Source organism: Pan paniscus, chromosome 7 (assembly GCF_029289425.2).
Source record: "Pan paniscus chromosome 7, NHGRI_mPanPan1-v2.0_pri, whole genome shotgun sequence".
NCBI classification, from domain to species: Eukaryota; Metazoa; Chordata; class Mammalia; order Primates; family Hominidae; genus Pan; species Pan paniscus.
Window position 1 is genome coordinate 150,023,005 of NC_073256.2, and position 18,283 is coordinate 150,041,287.

At 39.8% G+C, this 18,283-nt stretch overlaps 1 protein-coding gene across 5 annotated transcripts in view; it reads right to left on the reverse strand.

The window, feature by feature from the left end:
• The window catches only part of DNAAF11 (dynein axonemal assembly factor 11), a 105,726-nt gene that overhangs the window by 65,029 nt on the left and 22,414 nt on the right, over positions 1–18,283 (reverse strand). For all 5 annotated transcript variants that reach the window (XM_003830093.6, XM_063606908.1, XM_057303090.2 and 2 more), the window contains one exon: positions 3,062–3,234. In XM_003830093.6, the coding sequence (XP_003830141.1) occupies positions 3,062–3,234 (173 nt within the window). The remainder of the gene's footprint in view (positions 1–3,061; positions 3,235–18,283) is intronic.

The following is an 18,283-nucleotide window of genomic DNA, read 5'->3' on the forward strand; positions in this document are numbered from 1 at the left end:
GATAATTTCTTTCAACTGGGATTTCTTCCCAACAGAACCCTGGGGAGCAAGGTGATCTTTTCTTCCTTGTAATTGAAGTACATTGATTGATTGATTGATTGATTTCTGTCTTATAAATGATGTAAGTCTATTTTGATTTAATTAGAACTACATTCCTAAAAGGCTATGACAACTGAACCCTCTGTCACTTTACTGACAGGAGGCAAAAGACCTCATATTAATAACTGATGACAAATTTGGGACTGTACCCCAGCACCTATTCTAGGAACCTCACTTTTTTAGTGATTTCTGTCAGTCTTTGAAATTGGCCCACATTTCCTTCAATCCAAAATCATGTCTGAGTTTAGAAGGCCTAAGAATCAGAGATCCAGTTTTAAGCTAAGCGTTTCTTGATCTTTCTTCACCCAGGATTCCTGCAGCACAAAGGTGGAGTGTCCACACTTATTGATAATAACTGTGCAAGTGCTGAAGCAGAAAGAGGGACACTAAGATGTACTGAAGGCCTCACAGAACTCCCTTGAAGTAGGAATTATGATCCTACTATACATGAGTAAAATGAGGCACACAATTCACAGGCAGTGGAAGCAGGTGTCAGACCTTGGTTTGTCTGCTAACAAATCTGTTTCCCACTATACTGCAGGGCCTACCTACTTCTGGAGTGGCTCAGACACTGGGAAGAAAAACCTTGAAAAGGGCTGACTCTCCTCACACCTCTTCTATGTGACTATCTAAAATAACTACTCTGTTGTTTTGGGTTGAATTGACAAAAAAAAGATGTTGAAGTCCTAATCCCCAGTAGCTCAAATCATGGACTTTTGGGAAATAGGGTTATTATAGATGTCCCCTGACAAAAAAAGATGTTGAAGTCCTAACCCCCAGTAGCTCAAATCAGGGACTTTTTGGAAACAGGGTCATTATGGATATAATTCACTGAGACTAAATTATCCTGGAGCAGGCGGGCCCCAAGCCACTATGACTGGTGTCTTTATAAAGAGACAGTCTTGTGAAGAGGAAGGCAGAGACCCTCAGGGTAATGTGTCTACAAGCTCAAGAATGCCAAAGATTGGCCAGCAAATCAGCAGAAGCTAGGAGGGAGGGCATGAAGCAGATTCTCCCTCGCAGCCCCTGGAAGGAACCAGTCCTGTCAACATCTTGAACTTGAACGTCTGGCCTTCAGAACTACAAGATGATACATTTCTGTTGTCTAAGCCATCTAGTTTGCAGTACTTTGTTACAGCAGCCCTAGGAAAATAATACATTTATTAACACAATTCCTTTCAAGCAGCTCACAAGCTTTCAATGAAATGGTAATTAAGACTCTAAAGCATATCAACCTATTTTTACATAGTAGTAAACATATGAATACAATTTTTCAAAAAGGGGCTGTTTTCTATTGAAGCAGTTAATTTGGAGAAGTCTTTCTGAAAGGAAAGACTTGATCCAAAGCCTATAATTTAACCCGGAGAGAAGCAGTGAGTGTGGGTATAGTGTGAATGGTGGAGGCATCAAGGTCCAACTCACATAGGTTCAGATCCCACCTGTGTCACTTGCCAGATATGTCAGCCTAAACAAGCAGCGTTCATTCCCTGAGCCCTGACTTCCTCATCTCTGAATGTACCTAATTGTCTCCCTGAATGGGTCTGGGAGGATCAAAAACACTGTGCCCAAAGTACCTGGCACAACCTCTGACCCTGTCTGCTGCAGCCATATGATGGCTCTCACACCTCTAGCCTGACCAGGCTCAGCTGCGGTGGCCATGAGGACTCCTGGACCCTTAGCCCTTCCAAGGGAATGGCTCACAGCATTACACTACAAGATCTAGTTCTATGATAGTCTGGGTCTCATCAGTTCATTTTCTAGGAAATCACTGTATAATAATGATCAGTTTAGGTTATGTATGAGACAATTTATCATTTATTCTATATTCAATTACCTGAATCACTCATTCTCTTAATCTGAGAAATTTTACATTAGAAGAAATGTGTTCCATTAATCCAGCAGTCAGCAGTCTCTTGACTGCAGAGAACACAGAAGTCTAAGAAACAAACGTCCTTTGAGAACTGAAAAAATGCCTATTGCACAGGCGATGTATCCGTGCATTCTCTTTCCAGGAACATGGAGCCACATGCAGGCTGGGAACTCTTAGAATTACATGAAACTGAACATTGCTATCTTAATATTCTCTGTTGTATGATTTCTCAAGAAATAATATTTTTTCCTCAGTTCTAAAATTACTCGATTGGGGGGATATGGTATAAGAGTAACATACGCAGTAGTGGTTGTCAAATGAGGTTCCTGCACCAGCAGCAGAATTACCAGATTTTGTTAGAAATGTGAAATCTCAGGCCCCATGTCAGACCTGACCCAGAAACCCTGGGGGAGGAGCACAGCAGTCTGTGTTTTGAAAAGGCCTCCACGTGTTCTGATGCACACCAAAGACTGTGAACCTGCCGGGCGCGGTGGCTCATGCCTGTAATCCCAGCACTTTGGGAGGCCGAGGCAGGTGGATCACCTGAGGTCAGGAGTTCAAGACCAGCCTGTCCAACATGGTGAAACCTCATCTCTACTAAAAATACAAAAGTAGGCGGACATGGTGGCACATGCCTGTAATCCCAGCTACTTGGGAAGCTGAGGCAGGAGAATCACTTGAACCTGGGAAGCAGAGTTTGCAGTGAGCCGAGATCGTGCCACTGCACTCCAGCCTGGGTGACAGAGCAAGACTCTGTCTCAAAAAAAAAAAAAAAACAAGTAATAATGAATTCTTATCAGTAATGATGAATGTTCTTCGTAACTGTGATTTGAACTCATTGAGAAAAAGTCAAATTAAGTTCTGTGTGTTTTGGATGAGAAAGGTGAAAAGTATGCAATTTATTTTTCAGGGATTTATTAAAACTATTCAAACAATATTAAAGGTCTAGCCATTCAAATAATTACTTTGGGCTCTGTGGAATATTCCATTATCTGAAGCAACACATTCACTGTTGCTGCCAGTAAAGCAGGAATTATTGTAGTTGCTCATTCTCATTTATCTGTGATTTCTGCACCATTAAAAGAACCATACCTTTAATTGTGGAAGAGTTGCTACCACGAACTCCCTATAGTGGTCAAAGGAAGCACATGGGTTCCCCATGAGAAAGAGCTCCTTCAGATGGATATTGTGCTGCAAGGTTTTAATGCTGCTCAGCTCTCCAATGAAATTTACAGTCAAGTCAAGTTTTGCCAGCTCTTCACATCCTGTTGAGAAAAATAAAGTGAAAACAAAGCAAACAAAGAAAAATCACACTGGTAACAAAACGTGTGTAACATCACATAACAGAAGTAACAGTTGTAGTATTTTCAGTCTGCTGATTTATTGCATTGCTCACCATGAAGTGATTCTTCAGAAATGTCAACTCAAAGGCTTCATCTTAACTCATTTTTCTATCTCTGTCTCTCCTTATTTTCACCCTCTGAGTCCTTCCAGCCAGGGGAAATCACTTTTCCTGCTCACACTTACAAGGCTGGTTAATTTTTTTTGATTTGGTCACTATCTGGTATGAAAAAAGGAAAAGTATAAGCTGCTACTACAGTGGATGCTACCTCAGAACAAAACTCCTACTACAGAGGGCACCTGGAACCTGTCCTCTTGAGTTTTAGCAGGTCGGTAGGACATATTTCATCTTGGAGGGTGATAGTGGAAAGATTCTCCAAAAAGAAAGGCATTTCATAAAACCAGTGCATCCAAACCAATATTTGCAAAGTCACCTAGCAGAGAGAGAATGGCTCTAAGGCCACCAAGAACTGAACTGAAGGTATTAACAAAAGTGAAGAATAAGACGTTTTGATGTTCAAAGGAATAATAGAAAAAGGGTGAGTCACTGAAGTAGGGTTTTATAGTAAATCTGACCCATCCACCTTCATTACAGAGATAGCCAGATGCTATAGAAACTTGAATTGAATCTAAATTTGAATTTGAATTAATCCCCTCATTCACATTCCATGCAAATTTGGAGGCTAGGAGTCCAGACTTGGGAATTAGACAGATATGAGTTCAAGTGCTTCCTCTACCTCATCCTTGCTAATGTGACCTTGGGTAAGTTACAAGCTTCAGCCTGCTCATCTATAGAATTATAATAGTATTGGTATCAGAAGTTGCGAAGATAATATACGATGACTCATGTAAAGCGCTTAGCATAATGCTTGCCACCTAGAGTGTCGGTAAACATGAGCTATGATTAGAATAGCTCAATGAGCACTCTAATTATCATATGACTTCTCCTCGGACAATGTACCTACGTGGAAAGAAGTAAGCACAGCTGTCTCATGAGCAGAAACCTTGCAGTTTCTTTCTGTGAACTAAGAAGAGTTGACCTAGTTTATGCAGCAGCCTTTCGGGGCTTGGTTCAATATAAGATTATCTCTCCCTATGACTGCCTCATGCTTGTGGGATTAACATGGCAGATTTTGCAACCTCCAATGTCTAGAAAGCCTTCCCCAGCTAATACCCCAGGTCCACCTTGTTCTGCATTTATTTCTTCAAAGTTCTACACACCCTTCCATTATCATTTCTTATTATATACTTTTTTGTAATTTTTCTGTGGCTATATAAATTTAGAGTGAATTTCGGTTCCTGATAGATTAACGTCACCAATATGAATTTGATTCAGATTGGTTCATAGCTATGCAACTGTATCACCTTTGGTGAGGTTTCCTCAATTCTGAAGGCTGTATAATGGAACCAACTTCACTAAATGATGGTGTTCTCTCCGTGTTCCTAGATCCTATCACCTGACTCAATCTTGTCCAGAATTCCACGTTTTCTTCTTATTAAGTCAGATCCCAAGCCAATCTCCTCCAAATAAGTTACCTCTATCTTAGAACTTCCAGATATAGGACCTCTCTATATCCATCCATCCATTCATCCACCCACATAGGAGTTACAGGTTGCCTGCTACACAGATGTTGCTGAGCAAGCTCTTTAGGATAAACTGATAAAAAAAAAAAAATCATGGTCCCTGAGTTCACATTTATGTCTAACATAGAGAAAAGATAAAACGAGAAAAAAATACAAGGAAAAGAAAATTAAATGTGCAAACACAGAATCCAGAAGTAGGCAATGCCCATTAGACACTGTAAGCTACCCTAAACCTATATTCATTCAACCCATTGTTTCTGGCATTCTACAAGATTTGCTTCTCTAAAGGTTACCAAAAACCATGATATTAGCAATCTGCTGCATATGGCACAATTTATCATGAACTATCTCTTAAAATTCTCAGCCATCTTGGTAACAGTGATACTACTCTCTCCTTGTTCTCCTTATACTGTAGTCTGTTCCTCTTCATCTTTTTATAAACTTCTCTATCCCTTCAATGGTGATATATCCCAGAGTTCCACCCTTGGCCCAGTATTTTCTGTCATCATCTTCTTGATGACAACAGTCATGGTTATTGGTTTAACTAACCCCAGATTCTGATGATTTCCAAATGATAACCCACTATCTGAATATCGTACTCCTATTTCCAAATGTCTGCAAGCCATATTACATTCAACATGTTCAAAATGGAATTCTCCCTATTTCCTCTTATTCTCCATTCCTCAACACAGCTTCTCTGCCTTGTTTATGTCTAAACTCTCTCAATACCATCATTATTTTGGTTTTAGACATGAATTTGATACATCTAAGGGTGAAGTCATAAATTTAAAAGTTAAATTACTCTCTTAACTTCTTCATGTCATTAACCAAGCCCCAGAGACCTTAACTCCTAAATTTTATCATATACTTCCTGTCTACTATAATCCTATTATCCATACCCCAGGTTCTTATCACCTTTTGCAACAAAATACATTAATAATCTCCTTATAAACTGATATCCAAGAATATAAACAGTTTGAAAGAAGGAAAGAATAGATAAAAGTAGGAAAAGAAAAGAGGAGTCTGGAACTTCTTGATGTACCACTAAGCAAGAAAGTACTCAAAGAAAGATAAGAACATTTTAAAACATCGGAAGAGTCTACTTGGAAGGGCTTCTGTAGCCAAACCTGGGACACTTTGATCATTAAACTAAATAATAGTGGTAACATTATTCATTGAATAAAACAAGAATCCATGAGTTCATGCCAATATAAGAAATACAAATAAATTGGGGGAGAAGGCAAAGTTTTTTCTTAAAGTAGAATGTCATCTAATAAATATAAAAAGAATGATGGAATGAAAACAAGTCATTAGAATGTTAAAACCAGTGCATGGAAGTATGATGAGGAATAGGATATTTACATAATGTTCAAGTATCTTCCCACAAATTACTCATTAGTTAAAAGTGAAATATAGTAATGTTACAGTAGAGAAACCTGGTAGACACTGTCTTTTCTTTGATTCCTTTTACGGTCATCAGATACTCTCTAACATACATACTGTTTCATTTTAATTTTGTGTACATCCTTTGTCATACTTGATGTTTTTCTTTTTTTGTTTGAGTGTTTATGACCTGTCTTCCCCATTAGAACTTAAGCTCCATGAAGAGGGGAAGATTGGCTTGTTAATTACTTTATCTCCCACACGTAAAAGATTCCTTGGCGTAAGATAGAAGGTCAAGAAATACTTGTTGAAGAAATGAAGAGATGGGAGGAGGAAGAGAGGGAAGGAGAAAAGAAAGAATGAGGGAGAAAGACAAAGAAGGAAAATGGGTAAGTGCAGCAGATAAGTCAACAGGTAGATTAGTTAGTTGGCTCAGGTGAAAACTAAAGGACAGACAACTTTAAAGATAATTGAGCAACTGAGGGAAAAAATGGAATTGACAAGACTGAGTATAGGTGACTATTATAGTTGGACATTAAATTCTAGTAAGTATAATTACATGATATAAAATAAATAAGCACATGTAGGAAGAGACTCAATGTAGAAAAATGGTTAAGCAAACTCTAATACATCTATTCAATGTTTAATGTTATAAGGACATTTAAAATGATGGTTATGAAAACGATCACAGCATGGAGGAGGAGAGCTTATGATATAATGAAAATGGAAAAAGTAAGATATAACATCACCCATGTGCTAAAATTACGACAATGTAAAAGACAGAAAAAATAAATATAGCAAAATGATAATAGCAATGGTGGAATTAAGATTAAACATCATTCTATTTTTCAAAATTTTGCAACATGGTTAGAGTTGAGAATTTTTTAAAGTATACAAATAGAGAAAATACATGAAACTGATAGAAAACTAAGAAATAAGTTAGCATAGTTTTCTCAAATGTCATAAGTATGCTCCAGGTATATAATATGCTTATTAACTACACGGCTAAAATTTATTTGCTGTTTACTATATTCAGCTCTTCCATACACATTATTTTATTCAATCCTAACATCATGCTTATGAGAGAAATATCACAATTACTATCTTTATTTGAAGGTCAGATAGCTCAGCGTGGGCACTTGGCTCTGAGATGCCCATCATGTGCACTCATGCTATTTCTCATGGAGAGATGGCATTGAATCCTTCTCCTTCTCTCTGCATTGGGGCTGGCCCCAGGGACTTGCCTGACCAACAGACTGTGGAACCAGTGAAGCTCTGGGGCTGCCTAGATGTCTGAAATGCTCACACTGGAAGGATTGCCCTGCAAATAATTGCTCTGGGACATGTCAGAAGCCAGATCAAGTGTCTGGCTACCTTGACTCCACCACGCTCAGAGACCCTAAGCCACCTGGAGAATCGTAAAGGCAGTGAGAGAGAACAAAATCTGCTTCTGTGGAAAGAAACACGCCCAGAAGCAGCTCCAGATGGTAACTGAAGCAACCATCTTGGAGGTGGATCCTCCAGCAACGGCTGCTTCCGGAATCTATCTGGCAATAGATACTTGCAACTGCAACGCAAATGAGCTAAGGAATTACCAAAGTTTACACAGCTCCTAAATGGATGAGTTGGGATTTTGACCCAGGTTGGCCCACCTGAAAAGATTCTCTGAACTGATATGTTAGAGCAGCGGTCTCCAACCTTTTTGGCACCAGGGACTGGTTTCATGGAAGACCATTTTTCCACGGATGGTGGGGTGGGATGGTTTCGGGATGAAACTGTTTCACCTCAGATCATCAGGCATTAGTTCTCATACGAGCACGCAACCTACATCCCTCGCAAGATCAGTTCACAATAGGGCTCCGCTCCTATGAGGATCTAAAGCAGCAGCTGTTTGGACAGGAGGCAGAGCTTAGGCACTAACACCCTCTTGGCCCACTGCTCACCTCCTGCTGTCAGCCGGTTCCTAACAGGCCAGAGGTATCGGTCCTCTACCCAGGGTTTGGGGACCCCTGTGCTAGAGAGTCTCTTTGCCAGCGTTAGCCATTTATTATTAAAATATCATCATCATCTTCACCTTAAAATTCTCACGCTACAATTCTATGGAACACATACTTGAGTCTGTAAGTAAAAGTAGTTGTCACCACCCAGCAGAGGTGTAGCCCAGGACTGACCTGCCTGGAATTCATGACACAGGTGGAGATGGAGAGACCAGCTTGGAAGAAGGCAGGAGGAGGCAGGTAGGATAAGAAAGGCCAGAGATTAGATGTGGGAGAGTTGGGGAGCAAGTGTAATATCCTCTCCCAACACAGTTAATTCAAAAGACCAGTCCCCGTAAATGGGTCCATATGCCATATTTCATTATGATATCCTGTCAATGTCATATGAAAATACACGGAGGGTGGGTAGGAGAAAATTGAGAACCTTGCAGATGGTGTGAGAGAACAAAATCTGCATCGTCCACATCAGGAAGTCAATAGATGACATCTAAAATAGGAATATCAAGAAACAGCAGATAAGCATGATGTAAGTGCAATACTTGGAGACAAGCATAATATTGAGTGCATTCGTTAGGCACTTGTAATAGAAGAAGCAAAGGGAATTGTGAGTAGCTACCTCTAGGCAGTAGGACTTAGAGGTCTGAGGGGATTGACAAGGGACATAAGTATAGCACTGTGACCTTTTGAACTATTATATTACTATGCTAAAAATATAAATTGTGTAACAGATAAATATCCAGAATTTACAAGAACAAATAAATGCTTTTATATATTCTAGATTTTACTATATAGGTGAAAGAAATTCATTAACCTCACATCTTTAAAAATAATTATATAAATGAAAAGGGGAAACAAAATAATTATTTCTATTAAATTAATAAAAACATGGATAATATTAAATACATATATCAGCAAGCCTGTGACATAAGAGTTATACCTTTCAGCATGCAGTCTGTCAATACATAAAATAGGCTTTTAAATTCTTCTTTCCTCCATTGCTAGAATTTCATCTGGGGAAAAAAAAGTCCCAGCCAAATATCTCAACTGGAAACAGAGGTAACTCATACAAATCTGCTCAGAACAGTTATATTCATAATAACAAACATAATTAAAAACACCTCCAGCACCAAACAATAAGGTTGCATTTAAAACACATCAATAGGAGGAGGTTTCAAGATGGCCAAATAGGAACAGCTCCAGTCTACAGCTCCCAGCGTGAGCGACACAGAAGACAGGTGATTTCTGCATTTCCAACTGAGGTACCGGGTTCATCTCACTGGGGCTTGTTGGACAATGGGTGCAGCCCACGGAGCATTAGCCAAAGCAAGGGGGGCCATCACCTCACTCAGGAAGCACAAGGGGTCAGGGAATTCCCTTTCCTAGGCAAGGGAAGCCATGACCAATGGTACCTGGAAAATTGGGACAATCCCACCCTAATACTGTGCTATTCCAACAGTCTTAGCAAACAGCACACCAGGAGATTATATCCCATGCCTGACTTGGAGGGTCCCACGCCGATGGAGCCTCCCTCACTGCTAGCACAGCAGTCTGAGATCGAACTGCAAGGCTGCAGCAAGGCTGGGGGAGGGACGTCCGCCATTGCTGAGGCTTGAGTAGGTAAACAAAGCAGCCGGGAAGCTCCAACTGGGTGGAGCCCACCACAGCTCAAGGAGGCCTGCCTGCCTCTGTAGACTCCACCTCTGGGGGCAGGGCATAGTTGAACAAAAGGCAGGAGAAACTTCTGTGGACTTAAACGTCCCTGTCTGACAGCTTTGAAGAGAGTAGTGGTCCTCCCAGCATGGAGTTTGAGATCTGAGAATGGACAATCTGCCTCCTCAAGTGGGTCCCTGACCCCCGGGGAGCCCAACTGGGAGGCACCTCCCAGTGGGGGCCGACTGACACCTCATACAGCCAGGTGCCCCTCTGAGACAAAGCTTCCAGAGGTAGGATCAGGCAGCAACATTTGCTGTTCTGCAGTATTTGCTGTTTTGCAGCCTCTGCTGGTGATACCCAGGCAAACAGGGTCTGGAGTGGACCTCCAGCAAACTCCAACAGACCTGCAGCTGAGGGTCCTGACTGTTAGAAGGAAAGCTAACAAACAGAAAGGACATCCACACCAAAACCCCATCTGTACGTTACCATCATCAAAGACCAAAGGTAGATAAAACCACAAAGATGGGGAGAAACCAGGGCAGAAAAGCTGAAAATTCTAAAAATCAGAGCACCTCTTCTCCTCCAAAGGAACGCAGCTCGTCGCCAGCAACGGAACAAAGCTGGACGGAGAATGATTTTAGGCAAAGTGGAGAGAAGAAGGCTTCAGATGATCGGTAATAACAAACTTCTCTGAGCTAAAGGAGGATGTTTGAACCTATCGCAAAGAAGCTAAAAACCTTGAAAAAAATTAGACAAATGGCTAACTAGAATAAACAGCGTAGAGAAGACCTTAAATGCTGATGGAGCTGACAACCATGGCATGAGAACTAAGTGATGCATGTACAAGCTTCAGTAGCCGATCAAGTGGAAGAAGGGGTATCAGTGACTGAAGATCAAATGAATGAAATGAAGCGAGAAGTTTCGAAAAAAAAGAGTAAAAAGAAATGAACAAATCCTCCAAGAAATATGGGACTATGTGAAAAGACCAAATCTACATCTGATTGGTGTACCTGAAAGTAATGGGGAGAATGGAACCAAGTTGGAAAACACTTTTCAGAATATTATCCGGGAGAACTTCCCCAACCTAGCAAGGTAGGACAACATTCAAATCCAGGAAATACAGAGAATGCCACAAAGATACTCCTTGAGAAGAGCAACTCCAGGATACATAATTGTCAGATTCACCAAAGTAGAAATGAAGGAAAAATTGTTAAGGGCAGCCAGAGAGAAAGGTTGGGTTACCCACAAAGGGAACCCATCAGACTAACAGCAGATCTCTCAGTAGAAACTCTACAAGCCAGAAAAGAGTGGGGGCCAATATTCAACATTCTTAAAGAAAAGAATTTTCAACCCAGAATTTCATATCCAGCCAAACTAAGCTTCATAAGTGAAGGAGAAATAAAATCCTTTACAGACAAGCAAATGCTGAGAGATTTTGTCACCACCAGGCCTGCCTTACAAGAGCTCCTGAAGGAAGCACTAAACATGGAAAGGAACAACCGGTACCAGCCACTGCAAAAACATGCCAAATTGTAAAGACAACCAATGCTAGGAAGAAACTATGTCAACTAACAAGCAAAATAACCAGCTAACATTATAATGACAGGATCAAATTCTCACACAACAATATTAGCCTTAAATGTAAATAGGCTAAATTCTCCAACTAAAAGACACAGACTGGCAAATTGGATAAAGAGTCAAGACCCATCAGTGTGCTGTATTCAGGAGACCCATCTCACGTGCAGAGACACACATTGGCTCAAAATAAAGGGATGGAGGAAGATCTACCAAGCAAATGGAAAACAAAACAAAACAAAAAGCAAGGGTTGCAATCCTAGTCTCTGATAAAACAGACTTTAAACCAACAAAGATCAAAAGAGACAAAGAAGGCCATTACATAATGGTAAAGGGATCAATTCAACAAGAAGAGCTAACTATCCTAAATATATATGCACCCAATACAGGAGCACCCAGACTCACAAAGCAAGTCCTTAGAGACCTACAAAGAGACTTAGACTCCCACACAATAATAATGGGAGACTTTAACACCCCACTGTCAACATTAGACAGATCAATGAGACAGAAAGTTAACAAGGATATCCAGGAATTCAACTCAGCTCTGCACCAAGTGGACCTAATAGACATCTACACAACTCTCCACCCCAAATCGACAGAATATACATTCTTCTCAGCACCACATCACCCTTATTCCAAAATTGACCACATAGTTGGAAGTAAAGCACTCCTCAGCAAATGTAAAAGAACAGAAATTATAACAAACTGTCTCTCAGACCACAGTGCAATCAAACTCGAACTCAAGATTAAGAAACTCACTCAAAACAGCTCAACTACATGGAAACTGAACAACCTGCTCCTGAATGACTACTGGGTACATAACGAAATGAAGGCAGAAATAAAGATGAGAAACCAATGAGAACCAATGAGAACAAAAAAACCAATGAGAACAAAGACACAACATAACAGAATCTCTGGGACACATTTAAAGCAGTGTGTAGAGGGAAATTTATAGCACTAAATGACCACAAGAGAAAGCAGGAAGATCTAAAATTGACACCCTAACATCACAATTAAAAGAACTAGAGAAGCAAGAGCAAATTCAAAAGCTAGCAGAAGGCAAGAAATAACTTAGATCAGAGCAGAACTGAAGGAGACAGAAACACAAAAAACCCTTCAAAAAATCAATGAATCCAGGAGCTGGTTTTTTGAAAAGATCAACAACATTGATAGACCGCTAGCAACACTAATACAGAAGAAAAGAGAGAAGAATCAAACAGATGCAATAAAAAATGATAAAGGGGATATCACCACCGATCCCACAGAAATTCAAACTACCATCAGAGAATACTATAAACACCTCTACGCAAATAAACTAGAAAATCTAGAAGAAATGGATGAATTCCTGGACATATACACCATCCCAAGACTAACCCAGGAAGAAGTTGAATCCCTGAATAGACCAATAACAGGCTCTGAAATTGAGGCAATAATAGCCTAAAAACCAAAAAAAGTCCAGGACCAGATGGATTCACAGCTGAATTCTACCAGAGGTACAAAGAGGAGCTGGTACCGTTCCTTCTGAAACTATTCCAATCAACAGAAAAAGAGGGAATCCTCCCTAACTCATTTTATGAGGCCAGAATCATCCTGATACCAAAGCCTGGCAGAGACACAACAAAAAAAGAGAGTTTCAGGCCAATATCCTTGATTAATACCGATGCAAAAATCCTCAATAAAATACTGGCAAACCGAATCCAGCAGCACATCAAAAAGCTTATCCACCATGATCAAGTGGGCTTCATCCCTGGGATGCAAGCCTGGTTCAACATATGCAAGTCAATAAATATAATCCAGCATATAAACACAACCAAAGACAAAAACCACATGATTATCTCAATAGATGCAGAAAAGGCCTTTGACAAAATTCAACAGCCCTTCACGCGAAAAACTCTCAATAAACTAGGTATTGATGAGACGTATCTCAAAATAATAAGAGCTATTTATGACACACGCACAGCCAATATCATACTGAATGGGCAAAAACTGGAAGCATTCCCTTTGAAAACTGGCACAAGACAGGGATGTCCTCTCTCACCACTCCTATTCAATATAGTGTTAGAAGTTCTGGCCAGGGCATCAGGTAGGAGAAAGAAATAAAGGGTATTCAATTAGGAAAAGAGGAAGTCAAATTGTCCCTGTGTGCAGATGACATGATTGTATATTTAGAAAACCCCATTGTCTCAGCCAAAAATCTCCTTAAGCTGGTAAGCAACTTCAGCAAAGTGTCAGGATAAAAAATCAATGCGCAAAAATCACAAGCATTCTTATACACCAATAACAGACAAACAGAGAGCCAAATCATGAGTGAACTCCCATTCACAATTGCTTCAAAGAGAATAAAATACCTAGGAATCCAACTTACAAGGGATGTGAAGGACCTCTTCAAGGAGAACTACAAACCACTGCTCAACGAAATAAAAGAGGACATAAACAAATGGAAGAACATTCCATGCTCATGGATAGGAAGAGTCGATATCATGAAAATGGCCATACTGCCCAAGGCAATTTATAGATTCAATGCCATCCCCATCAAGCTACCAATGACTTTCTTCACAGAATTGGAAAAAACTACTTTTTTATGGAACTTTTTAATGGAACCAAAAAAGAGCCCGCATTGCCAAGACAAGCCTAAGCAAAAAGAACAAAGCTGGAGGCATCATGCTACCTGACTTCAAACTATACTACAAGGCTACAGTAACCAAAACAGCATGGTACTGGTACCAAAACAGAGATATAGACCAATGGAACACAACAGAGTCCTCAGAAATAACACCACACATCTACAACCATCTGATCTTTGACAAACCTGACAAAAACAAGAAATGGTGAAAGGATTCCCTGTTTAATAAATGCTGCTGGGAAAACTGGCTAGCCATATGTAGAAAGCTGAAACTGGATCCCTTCCTTACACCTTAACAAAAATTAATTTGAGATGGATTAAAGACTTAAATGTTAGACCTAAAACCATAAAAACCCTAGAAGAAAACCTAGGCAATACCATTCAGGACATAGGAATGGGCAAGGACTTTATGACTAAAACACCAAAAGCAATGGCAACCAAAGCCAAAATTGACAAATGGGATCTAATTAAACTAAAGAGCTTTTGCACAGCAAAAGAAACTACCATCAGAGTGAACAGGCAACCTACAAAATGGGAGAAAATTTTTACAATCTACCCATCTGACAAAGGGATAATATCCAGAATCTACAAAGAACTTAAAGAAATTTACAAGAAAAAATCAAATAACCCCATCAACAAGTGGGTGAAGGATATGAACAGACACTTCTCAAAAGAAGACATTTGTGCAGCCAACAGATGCATGAAAAAATGCTCATCATCACTGGCCATCAGAGAAATGCAAATCAAAACCACAATGAGATACCATCTCAAACCAGTTAGAATGGCAATCATTAAAACATCAAGAAACAACAGGTGCTGGAGAGGATGTGGAGAAATAGGAACACTTCTACACTGTTAGTGGGACGGTAAACTAGTTCAACCATTGTGGAAGACAGTGTGGTGATTCCTCAAGGATCTAGAACTAGAAATACCATTTGACCCAGCCATCCCATTACTGGGTATATACCCAAAGGATTATAAATCATGCTGCTATAAAGACACATGCATACGTATATTTATTGCAGCACTATTCACAATAGCAAAGACTTGGAACCAACCCAAATGTCCATCAATGATAGACTGGATTAAGAAAATGTGGCACATCGACACCATGGAATACTATGTAGCCATAAAAATGGATGAGTTCATGTCTTTTGTAGGGACATGGATGAAGCTGGAAACCATCATTCTGAGCAAACTACTGCAAAGACAGAAAACCAAACACCGCATGTTCTCACTCACAGGTGGGAATTGAACAATGAGAACACATGGACACAGGGTGGGGAACATCACACACCAGGGCCTGTCATGAGGTGGGGGGAGGGCGGAGGGATAGCATTAGGAGATATAGCTAATGTAAATGATGAGTTAATGGGTGCAGCACACCAACATGGCACATGTATACATATGTAACAAACCTGCACATTGTGCACATGTACCCTAGAACTTAAAGTACAATAAAAAATAAAAATAAAAAATAAAACACATTAATAAACTTGACAATGCAGTTGTTAAATTATAAAAATGTAGGCTCAGGCACTATATGAAGGATGTGTACAAAACTACGTCTACAAATAAAACAGTCTATATCTCTATGTTTCTATGTTTATTTTACATTGGCAAAAATGACAGATGAATTTTATAAACGTAGAAGATATATTTGGGGTAATCTGACTTAAGATAGGTTAGGTGGCATTTCTTAAGTTTAATTTAGGAGGCTCCGGAAGACATTTTAATTACATTTTTCTTTCATATAAGAAAAGACTGACATTTGAAAGCCTCCAATGAGGTGAAAATGTCATATATCTTTGGATGTTGCTATAATTTTGTAGATAAAAAACCCTCCAAATGTTCATTATATTTTTCAAAGTGTCAAATCTTAATGTCTACTTGGCCTACAATTAAGAAATTAAACTACATTTGTCATCCCAAATATGAACAATTCTTGCCAAACTGGCCAAGCTTGAGAAAATCTCATCTCTGGAGTTTGGCACTGCTTCCTTCAGTGGAGTCCCAGCCTCTATCTCCTGTTCTGTGGAGATCCAGCTCAGTGACCCTCTGGGGTCTAAAAATCTTGGAAATCACCAACACTGACTGCCAAAGGCGGGTAGGGGAGTTCATGCTATGGGAAATTCCACCTCTCCTTCCAGGTTAGGGTAAGGGATGGAAAACAAAAGCACTTTATTCTACCCTGGTGAATCTTCAACAGGAGAAAAAGAAAAAAAAAAGGATACTAGCTATTTTTTTTTTTGCCATCCAAGGAAAAACAGTAAAAAGCAAAACGATTTATTTTTACTTAAGCAGGTGGGTTGAAGGTGTACCCCCATCTTCCTCCTCTGTCACCTCAATCCCTTAAAATTAAACAAAAGTACATATTTGCCAGCAGATAGGATGCATTCTCCATTCCCACTATCCCCCACCACCGCCCTTACCAAACAATTCTCAGGCTACCCTACACCCAGTTCATCCGTGTTAAAGCTGGAAAGCAGAGCAAAAAAAGACCTGTTCAGGTAAAAGGCAGGAGGGGGGTTGGCCTGCAGTTTGCCAAGCTCAAAAAGACAATAGTGACGATGCTGCCCTCTAGTGGTACATAAATAAAACAAATCACACAAACAGAACTCATACGGTGTAAGAATACTTACTTCACAAAATTAACAAGCGCTGGACAACCCAGCCAAGAGTCCCAGTTTTAATTATTTCTTTGGCATTTTAGATAGAAACTTCATTACCACAAAACATGGACATACAGTAAATTTTATTATTCCATTTGTTCACAGGAGAACAGGGCCGTAAAATGTTAGCTGGGAGAGAGTAATGACTCCATTTCTAATGCAGAAAAATGCCAATGATGAAAAGCATCATCTTGATCCCAGGACTGAGGCCAGGTTTGATGACTTTGGTAATGGTAATTTTTGAGAATGAAAAATAAAAATACATGATGTAGAGTTATGTAATTGTTAATAAAGAATCTTAATAGTCACTGGAATATCCATTTTTACCCTAGTAGGCAAATAGGCTAAAATCCACCATGACCTAAGTAAAGTCCTCCTAATTTCAGCTATTAGCAGATGGCATTGGGGTGGGGAGAGCAGCTTGTCTGCCTCTATTCCATGGCCCTGCACTCTAAAGTGAAGTCTGCTAGTCAGCACGCCCCACCCACTCGCAGAGTACACAGTGGCTCTGCCAGGCAGGCTGAGGCTGGATAGGCAAGCAGAACCTCACAACTGTGGAATAAGTCACACAAGCCACCTAATACACCAAATCCTTTGTGACTGTAATCAGACACCAAGTGTTACCAGACATTTAGAGAAAAATAGCACACGATAGAAGCCTGCAAAATAAAACAGAAACCTCAGATGAAGAAGATAATTCAGGGGATGAAAAAAATTGACAGCAAAAAGTTCTAACAATTATCTCCAAAGAGATTTCGAAGATATCTCATCCATAAAATAAGAATACACACCACAGGAATGAAGCAATCAGAACATAGAAGTTTAGAAGAATAAAAAGTATGGCCAAAATTCACACATACACCATGGAATACTATGCATCCATAAAAAAGGGTGAGTTCATGTCCTTTGCAGGGACATGGATGACGCTGGAAACCATCATTCTCAGCAAATTAACACAAGAACAGAAAACCAAACACCACACGTTCTCACTCATAAGTGGGAATTGAACAATAAGAACACATGGACACAGGGAGGGAAACATCACACACCAGGGCCTGTCGGGGGTTGGGGAGCTAGGGGAGGGATAGCATTAGGAGAAGTACCTAATGTAGATGACGGGTTGATGGGTGCAGCAAACCACCATGGCACATGTATACCTAGGTAACAAGCCTGCATGTTCTGTGCATGTACCCAGAACTTCAAGTATAATTAAAAAAAAGTACAGCCAAAATAAAGAGTTAATTGTAGATGGACTGAACTATAAAATGAACAGGGATGAAAAGAAAATGATTATTTGGAATTTGAATCTGGTGAAATATTTCAAAATGTACAATATCAAGAAAAATGGATTTAAATAAAAGATGCAGGTTAAAAGGCACAAAAGATCAGTATAATACTACTAAAATCCAATTGAAAGAAGTTCTTGGGGAGATTTAAAAAACACAAAAGAAAGTTATTGGAAAAGATAACAGGTAGATAGATGGAT